The 10,039-nt window shown below is 49.8% G+C and overlaps 1 protein-coding gene across 2 annotated transcripts in view; it reads right to left on the bottom strand.

Moving 5' to 3' along the window:
• Positions 1-217: 217 nt before the first annotated feature.
• Positions 218-10,039, bottom strand: part of LOC114770694 (zinc finger protein ZFPM2-like) — a 22,179-nt gene continuing 12,357 nt past the window's right edge. For both annotated transcript variants that reach the window (XM_028964797.1, XM_028964799.1), the window contains 4 exons: positions 7,653-7,749; positions 3,452-3,655; positions 3,155-3,376; positions 218-3,075 (listed from right to left, as the gene is read on the bottom strand). In XM_028964797.1, coding sequence (XP_028820630.1) covers positions 1,016-3,075; positions 3,155-3,376; positions 3,452-3,655; positions 7,653-7,749 — 2,583 coding nt within the window. In that variant the 3' untranslated portion in view covers positions 218-1,015. The remainder of the gene's footprint in view (positions 3,076-3,154; positions 3,377-3,451; positions 3,656-7,652; positions 7,750-10,039) is intronic.

Below are 10,039 nucleotides of genomic sequence, written 5' to 3'. Positions count from 1 at the left end.
AGTATTATGACAATGCTATTTTATTCTGATATTTTGTGTGTTTCACCAGTAGGTGGCAATGTAATGTTATTTTTCCTCAAACTGACTGAATGTCCTATATAAACGCAAAAAATACTTTTTTTTTTTATTTGTTGCTGATGAGCAGAAGATATTGATGTATGTTGTTAAGAATTTGGTTAAGAAGCCTGCATGAAATGAGATCACATGAAAAATGAGATCCTGAGAACAGATCTTTAATTTGGATGCCACATAAATTACCATAAAATGTCCGGAATTTCATTCCATACATGTACATGCATAGCCACACATTTTGACAGCAATATTCTTCCCCTGCTTTTGTGGCTTCGGAAAGGATCACAAATGTCATCCCAACATCTGCCATTTCTGTACAGTTCTAAAGATCAGTAAACATTTCGTCCATTAATCAAAAGGTTTTCTGTGAAGTAGTCACTTTTAATAATACTGCCTTGGAAACGAACTTTTAAGTTCTTTTGTTGTATTGCATTAGACGGCAAGGTTTAGAAAAATGAAGACACGAATTCAGAAAATACACATACGAGTCTTTCAAAGAGTCCTTCGTAACGAAAGGGAACAAGCAAAATACAAACCACAGCTGACACAAAATGAGAAGAAACTTTTTAAAATAATCCTGACAGTAGCAGGAGTCAATATTTTATATATTGCAACTGTAGATAGAACCTGTATACTTTTCTTGTTTTAATTGTAGTATCTATTGTTATAGGAATGATCTAAATTTTGCGATTAGTTTGCTTTCCTATGCGACTTGGGGGCTCTAAAGAAAAGTTCTAGGGAGTCATTATATTGTGAATGTTCAAAGAGTCAAAACATTATTGAAATAAATAGATACACCACAAACAGACCCAACATATCACACACAAATTGTCTGAACGATAACTGCTTTTGTCTTTTTAAATGTCTACGGAACTGACGGAAATGTGCTTCTGTTGATTGTCGTAAGTACGTGGGCGGCGCGATCGCGTGCCACTACAGGAAGTCATTTCACGTGCTCCGCTGTGTGGGAGGAGCAGTAGAACTTCTTGTGCGTTATAAAGTTGGACAGGTTGCTGAACTGGATGTCACAGGGCCGGCAGTACTTCGTGCTGCCTGTAGGTGGCCTCCGAGCATCCTCCTCCTCCGGTTTTGTTGGCGACATGTCGTTGTCTGTCGCGGAGGGCGGGGTTCGCGGCTGATTCTTCTCCAGACTCGTGATCGGGGTCTTGGCCCGGTCGGGGCTCCGCCTTCGCTCGCCCTGTGCCGTTAGCTGCCCGCTTGCCTGGTCCGTGGCCCGGATTTCGCAGTAGGGCCAAAGCGGCTCGTCCTGCCTCGCCCGCTTTGCCACGCTGGGATGCTCCTCAGAAGGCATGAGCGCATTCTTGACGTCCTCCCGCGTGAGGAGGTTTGGGACAGACTCTGGAGTCTCTGGAGTCTTTCTGCCGACCTCAGGGCTGGAGCTCTCCTTGCTTCTGTCCTGCAGCATCTTCCTATCTGAAGCGACACCTGGGCAGAAGTTGTGCTTGTGGGTGAGGTAGTCTTCGACTTTGTTGAAGCTGAGCTTGCATGGTGCACATTCGTGGTAGTCCAGCGGAAGCGGCGCCGGGGACTGAGCCGCTTTGCATTTTTTGCTCAGATCCATGGGCACGTCGGCCTCCGGCTGGGCTGCAGCGTTGGCTTTTGACGGCAGAGCAGATTTCGCGACCGTGAGGGATGCCTCGGGATACTTGGGAATCGTCCCCGGGTAGATGCTGTGCCTCGCGTGGAACTGATCCCTGAAGGTGTCCACTGCTGGCTGGGACAGGCAGGACCCGCCGACTGCGGCCATGCCCAGAAACGTGGAAGGTGCCAGGTGGAGCATCTGCTCCCTGGCTGGAGCATGCACGTCATACCTCTTCCTCCTCTTGCGTGCCCGCACCATCTTCTGGACCGAGGGCCCTTTCGCAGCATGGCTTCGTTTCGCTGGTGGGTCGTGCCGTGTGGCACAGTAGTACTGCTTGTGCACCATGTAGGTTTCGTGGCGGCTGAAGGTTATCTTGCAGGCCTCACATGTCGTCCCGATGGCTCCCAGTTCGCCCTCCAGCAGGGACGCATTTGGGCTTTTCGAGTCCGCCTTTATTCCATTTAGCCTCTCCTCTACCACGCCTGGAGTGGATGCTTTTTTCACCGGTGTGGACAGGTCGTCCGCCACCGCCTTCTCTCCGACGTGGAAAGGGTCAAACATGGCCAAGTTCAGGCGGCTGTGGTCCATCGCGTGAGCTTTGACCTCTGACGGGGGAGTGGCAGCCAGCATATTGGCCAGGTCGCTTCCATTCCTCGGGCATGCCGATTCTGTGGCATGATCCAGCAGACTGGGGTAGTCGTGTGGCTTTGTCACCCTCTGCCAGCGGCTGCTGCAGTAGTGCTTCTTGTGGACCAGGTAGTTGTCCAGGTTGTTGAACGTGATGTTGCACTCGAAGCAGGTGGTGCCTTTCTGCACGTGGCTGTTGTACATTAGGGGCGGACAGTTGTTCGCCCCTTGATGCAGTCTGCGGTGGACGAGCTCTGACATCTTTGCCAGGATCTCAGAGGCCTGAGGAACTGCTGAGATGTCCTGTGGAAAGTGTACGTGCGGAACAAAGGGACTGATGGGAAAAGCAGGCGGCATGGCGGGTTGCATGGGGGAGGATGCCTGGCGAGGACTGGGAGGCTCTGACTTCACCCTGCCACGGTTTCCTGAGTTGGCATCGGCCTTGACCGCCATGTCTGTGCTTGTGTCCAGCACACTGGGGCCGGCGTCCTTAACCTGTAATGGACTTTGAAGCAAGTCTTTTCTCATGAACGACTCAGATTTGGGACCTGGCTTTGGACTCACAATGTCACCAATGGGCAAGTGCAGATTCTGGTGCTTGCAAAGGTCGTCAGCAGTCTGGAAAGTGAAAGCGCAATTGTCACACTTGAGGCCAGCCTGGGACAGGTGAGTCACCATGTGCTGCTGGAGGCTCATGAGGGTGTCGGTCGAGTGTTGACAAATCGAGCATTTCAAGCTGGGACCTGTGGACCCTCCATCGTCCGTCCTGACACCTGTTACAAAGAGATGTGATTTACTTTGGAAATGTAAGGTACACAACACTGTAGCCTACTGACCAAGAAGAGGACTTACTGCTGTGTGTAAGGAGATGGACCTCCAGGGTGTGCGTCCCAGAGAAGCTCATGTTGCACTGAGGGAAGGGGCAAATGCACGGCATGGCCAGGCAGCCGGCATGATCCACCGGCGCGAGTTTGTTGTCCCGGTGACGGCCGCTGCAGTAGTACATGAGGTGGGCCTGCAGGTTCCTGTCACTGCGGAACCAGATTCCGCATGCTTTGCATGGAAAGATGTCCTCTGGACAGACAGGAACACCATCAGACAGGAGGGTCCTTTAAATTGTATGCAGTGTGTGCCTCATGGGGGACTTACTGTTGATGATGGCATTAGGGAGGATGTTCGCTATGCTCGCCTGTTGGGGAAGGAGCTGGATGGAGTCCAGGAGGCGGGCCGAAAATGGCCCCTCACCGGATGGCACCTGGGTGACCTCCAGAGAGGACCGAGTGTCCATGGCAACAGCCTTCAGCTCTTCCGCCTCTGCCAATGGTCTGATGGTTGTGCACCAAAGCTGGCCACCTGAGGATCACATGTGAGATGGTGTTTTCACAAGATCCACTCACATTGCTGCTCCACCCTGGATGATGCACAGTACAGGCCAAAAGTTTGGACACACCTTCTCATTCAATGTGTTTTCTTTATTTTCATGACCATTTAAGTTGGTAGATTCTCACTGAAGGCATCAAAACTATGAATGAACACATGTGGAGTTCTGTACTTAACAAAAAGTGGAGACCTGGCCTCCACAGTCACTGGACCTGAACCCAGTCCAGATGGTTTGGGGTGAGCTGGACCAACAAGTGCTAAACACCTCTGGGAACTCCTTCAAGACTGTTGGAAAAGCATTTCAGGTGACGACCTCTTGAAGGTCATCGAGAGAATGCCAAGAGTGTGCAAAGCAGTAATCAGAGCAAAGAAACTAGAATATAAAACATGTTTTCAGTTATTTTACCTTTCTTTTGTTAAGTACATAACTCCACATGTGTTCATTCATAGTTTTGATGCCTTCAGTGAGAATCTACCAACGTAAATGGTCATGAAAATAAAAGAAAACACATTGAATAAGAAGGTGTGTCCAAATTTTTGGCCTGTACTGTAGTTGGTCATCAGGAGGAAATGTCCACTGATAATTTCCTTTACACACTTCAAATAAATTGAGCAGGTTGTACCATCAGCAGCCGTTTGAAGCTTTCAAACCGGATGAAAAAATTGCTGTTTACGCCGCCCTGAAATGGGGCATCTAGGATTAAAAAAAAAAGTTCCCCCGTTTTATCTGGGCGCAGAAGCGCGGATGAAACGTTCCACCAGTGTCCTGAAGAACAAACTCATTAGTGGAGTAAAGGAGGCAAGCGCTTTGTGCCACAGATAACATTTATCTCTGTACATGACAGACTCTCCGTCTGTGCCTCATCTTCCATTAAGGGGATTAAAGTTTTTTAATATGACTATTTACAAAAGTCTGGCGGCTGAGATAACAGGCTAAGCATGATACGTTGGCACTAAACACTGGAATTACCGCATTGTTTTACGGGGGGAGTGGGACAATAGAAATAAGGTTCACTTGCTACCTTTTCTCTCCAAAGATGTGTTCCGTCATTTTTTATTTTTTTTTGTCTGAGGTGTAAAGCAGTAATTATTTCAATTCAAAGCACCACGCATGCAGCAAGAAGGTCCGACAAATAAATACAATAAACACATAGAAATGATTTAAGCGTGCAATCATGTGACAAAGGAAGTCCTTTTTTTCACTACATCAATTGAACATTACTGATGACAATTGTCCTATGATTATAGCAGTGGCCTCTTCTAGGATTCCAGGAGCAGAAAAGAATTCTTAATATTGCATTACAGATCTGTCTCAATTCATCACTGCGATGTCTAATTCCCCACTCCAACTTACCTGTTGGCTCTAACACACTCGCATCAAAAATCCAACCTTTGGTTGGTATCATTTTAATCTCCAAATACGAAGTAGTATAGCTGCAAAAACACATTACAGGCCACATTCTGCAGACACTGAGCTCCCGCATTCATGACCGAGCGTCCCACCGCCGAGGAGATACCTCCCATCCTCCGCCCATCACACCCACCAAAGCTCCTCCCGACCGAGGCCTCGGCTGCCTACAAAAATGAGGGAATTTTGGCTTGTGTGTGTGCCGCGTTATCAGCCGGCGAACAATCCCGCCCGTGGTCTCACCCTCTCGGGCTCGCCCGGCAGCTCATTAGCCGGCCGCATTTTTTAAATCCAGAACTTTCTTATCAAGTCTGACACCTGCATCTACCAATGGCACTTTCCCCGTGCGCTTGGCATGTGTTGGGGTGAAGCGACTCCAAGGTGCGGCGCGGAGATTAAGGGAGAGAGAGGAAGAGAGGGAGAGGGGGTGGAACGAACGCTTATTTTATCATTTAGCGAGTCTGGACCGAGTCCAAGGAGTTTTTGTCTTGTGGTTGTAATTAGAAAGCCTTTTCACCGATAACAGCTGCTGCGGAATATGAATATGGAAACGGAAACATCACACACACACACACACACACACACACACACACCGTCCTGTCCATGACAAACAAACCCGCTCTCCTGAAATGCAAATTTCCGTCGACGCTCAGCCGAAGCTCGGCAAGGCAGACGTGGGCTCGAGGGGTTCCGAGCGTGTGATTGAAGCGCGAGTGTGAATGACACGCGAGGCACTCGGCGTCCGATGACAGCCCGTCCGTCTCGCGTCTGTGCTCAGGGAGGAAAGAAAAAAGAAAAAAAAAAACCAGATGGCGCAGTTTTATGTCGTTTGACAACCTGGAGGATTGAGCCGTAGCCGCCGTGTGACTGTCGCCTCGGCAGGAACAGGGAGTTCCAGCCTTAAGCTGCCTGCTGTCTCCTCTTCCCGTCCGCGAGAAGAGAGGGGAAAAGACCTGGACACAGCAAACAACCGGAAAACGTCTCCGTCATGAGGACAATCAGAGAGGACGGGCCCGGGTTAGTTTCCTCCGGTCCCTCTGTGGAGAACGAGGGGGCCAGAAGGAATGTGGGGATGGGGAGGGGAGAAGAGATGCGCCACACACCGTCTCCGGGGAGGGCGGATTATACACCTCAGCACCCCGAGCTCCCGGCGCTGTGGCGCGGACGCGCGCGTGAAAACTCAATTAAGGTTTTGTCTGTGCCGAGTCCCGCTGGAGCGTGTGCCAGAAAGTGGGGAGGGACCGCTCAGGATCCCAGATCCGACGGCAGTCCAGGACATAGTCCCAATATTTTCAAGCTCCACTTTTTACATGTTTACGTATTTCTAAAGGTATATACATGTCTTCTTCCGATGCAATTCACCATTAATTCACCATGAATAATTACCAATTTGAATAATCGGTGTGATCGTATAGGCAACGCTTAATGGCCCTTATGAACACTGATGACAAGAAGTTCACTGATCCCGCACAGTTTCAGCCGTGTTCCATGCTGATCCACTGTGATCAAACCCGGATTAACCAGACGTCACCGGTCCCGACAGCATCCTTTAATAATCCCGCACTCTTCCTCCTTCGTTCGGCGTCTGCTGGCCTGACAGTCTCCAGATAAGCCCAAGTCAAGCGGCACTTCACTTTTCCGACCGGCTTGCCAAATCATCGTCATCGTTGCTGGAAGCCGCTCTTGGGCCTTTTTTTGGGCCTCGGCCGGCTGTTTGTCGTCTAATGCCCCCGTACCCGTGATGTTCTCCAGTCCCCCGAATCAATTACTGACAAGGCTGCCCTATCACCAGCGTGTCAGCCAGAGCTGTTCAGACCATCTGCACCGTGTTTTAATTAAATGCAATTGCGCTCTTGCATGTCACCGCCAACGAGACTCCTTCGGGGGACAGAATGTTTCAGTTGTGCCGATAAGGAAGCTCTTTGTGCAGATGTTCGCTCCCTTTGAGTTTCTGAGCAGTTAGACAGAGATAACTGATAATTACACTGAAGTTTTAATCACGCCGCTTTGGAAATGTTCATTGTTGAACTTGTAAATTGAATAAGGACAGAAAAGAGGGGGGGGGGTGACGTGTCATTCTGTCAGACAGAAAGTTTTTTTCCGCCAGTCGCAGGTTGGCCAGGAGTCAGGGTGGAGGAGGTTCTGAAAGCTGCATAGCTGCAGACCAGTCAGAGTGACCATGCTGACCCCGAGACCGAAGGAAGCAGGTGGCCCTGTTCTGAAGAATCAGATGCAGCATGGTCCATTATGGGATAGACAGGGGATTATTCAGTGTTCTGCCAGGTAATCTTGGGTTGCATCTACCTAAACAAGCACACCTTCCTGGCCTTCCTATTCCCTGATGGTGATGTGCCATGCTACTCTAAAGAATCTGTTCAGGAATGGCTCGTGGGGGTGACAAAGGCGTCGACCTCCAATCACCACCTTGCCACATGCAGAATTGAAAAGATCTGCTGCTGACACATTCAGGGCTCTTGTGGAGTCCGTGCATTGAGAGGTCAGGGCTACTCTGGTTGGATGAAGACGACATAAGTCAGGTCCAGCGTGGAGAGGAAGACCCACCTCTGCAGTAAATGACGCAGTTGCAGGTTCTGCTGTCCGCCGTTATGCACATCCCCTCCTGCAGCCACCTGGGACCCCCAGTCAACTGGACACCCTCCTAAACAAAGATATAAGAGACACACGTCCATAAACACCCACACAATGATAACTTATATCCAGACACTCGTACATGTCTTTTAAAATCCATTTGGACACTATTTTCACACTGGAGCTGAGAACAGCACTGTGCGCAAAGCATGGGGATTGTTCACTAGTGTAAGGTCAGTAAATAGAATGATTATAGATTAAACCGATTGGTAGTTATTGGTATCTTGTGTAATTATTTCTGACACCCGGAACACAAAAAAATGTTTTAAATGGGAGGAGTCAAAGATTCTCATTCTTATTCCGCATTCTCACTCTCCCGAGGACGCCGTACCTCGTAGTGCATAGTACATGCGTACTAGTCCAAACTACATTTACATTTACAAATTAGGGCATTAGCGATTATTTCCGATTGACTCATCCATCCATTAAAAGACAAGTCGACAAGTCATTCCATGATGACACCGCAGACGCAGTGGAGGAGCACAGCGTCCTCTGGACTGGACGGCTCCCCTGACAATCTCGGCCCCGGGCATAACGAATTATTCCAGTCACTTTGTTCAAAAGGGCGGTGATGTTGGCAAGTGGACGCAGTAGGTGATAGACACGCAACGCATGTAGCGTTGTAGCATGTAGCACAGGGTGGTAGTAGCCTAGTGGGTAACACACTCGCCTATGAACCAGAAGACCCAGGTTCAAACCCCACTCACTACCATTGTGTCCCTGAGCAAGACACTTAAGCATAAGTTGCTCCGGGGGGACTGTCCCTCTAAATACTGATACAATAGATGTACCAGCCATCTGAAACTGGCTAACGTGGGTGATGCTAGCATGACGCTGAGAGAGGGCTTCCCTCTGGGATCGTTGATGCCCGCTTACGAGTTCACGGGGAGTTTTTAGCCTCTTTTTACCCTGCGTTTAATATTGCCGGGGACACACAGCTCCTTCAGAGGGACTGCCTGTCTTCATGTGCACGCGTGTGTGTTTTATACTGAATGAACATGTTGTTTGCAGCATTTCCGAACCCTCGCCTGACCCCTCATCTCCTGAGGAGAGCTCCGGAGGTCCGATCTGTAGGCGCAGTGTGCCCCGCGGCGTTATCGCCACCATCGGCCGAGCTTCCTGACAGCGGCGGGGCTGGAATGTGGAAAACAGCGGTGTGCGTTTCAGACGCGGACGCTGGAGGCCGGCGGCCGCTGCGGTTTACTCTGTAACCCGGCCTCCCGCTGACGATTTTCTTTCCCTCGGAGAGGAAGGTGAGTGATACACCCCCCCCCGGCACAATGGCCGCTTGTTCCGAGTCAAAACACGAGCAGCGCAGGACTCCTGGCGGAACACCGCAACCCGATCCAGGGGAACACGCAGCGATGTGAACGACCAATCAGTGCTGAAGCCCTTGAAAGAGAGGAACTCCGCTGTTCAGGCCGGTAATGATGCACCATTTTCTGGGTTCCTCTAGCACTCTTCACAACCGAATCATGCATTAATCATGCATGTATGTGTGTATATGTGTGTTAGTATGGCTCTGTGATTATTGGTGTGTGTATGCATGTATTAAAAAGCGAAGTGACTGTCAATGTGATGCACTGCAGCACAGCACACGGTTACTCAACGAAATGTGTCCTCTGTCTTTAACCATCACCCTTGGTGAGCAGTGGGCAGCCGTGACAGGCGCCCGGGGAGCAGCGTGTGGGGACGGTGCTTTGCTCAGTGGCATCTCAGTGGCACCGGGATTCCAACCCGCAACCTTCCAATTAAGGGTTCCACTTCCTTATCCGCTAGGCCACCACTCCCCATTTATGTGCATATGTGCAATAGTGTCTATATGTATCCATTAGTGTTTGTGTATTTATGTGTGAGTGAGGGCCAGATATGTCTTCTTGGCTCTTCAGTCTCCTCCAGTCGCAAGCTGTGATTTTCTTCTTTCTCTGTCCCTCTTTTTTTTTTATCTCTCTTCCTCCTCCTCCCCCCCCCCCTCCCTTGCTCTCTCTCCCTTTGCCTGGCTGAATCCTCTTTTCCTTATCGGAGCGCTACAGGCTGAATCGGACTCTCCGCTCTGACGGGAGCTGCAACAATGGAGCCCTGATGCAGCGCTGCAGAGGAACCTGTCAGTGGGACTGATTAGGCATGACACACACACACACACACATGTATAAACACACTAACATATACTCACAGTCACTTTTTCACCACACACACACACACACACACACACACACACAGTGTAAACACAGCTTAATGTCGGTCTGTCGGCCAGTTTCTGTAATGCTCTATAATGGAGTTCTAATCTCTCGCGCACTCAC

Source organism: Denticeps clupeoides, chromosome 20 (assembly GCF_900700375.1).
Source record: "Denticeps clupeoides chromosome 20, fDenClu1.1, whole genome shotgun sequence".
Lineage (NCBI taxonomy): Eukaryota > Metazoa > Chordata > Actinopteri > Clupeiformes > Denticipitidae > Denticeps > Denticeps clupeoides.
This window is presented reverse-complemented; position numbering and strand designations above follow the sequence as displayed.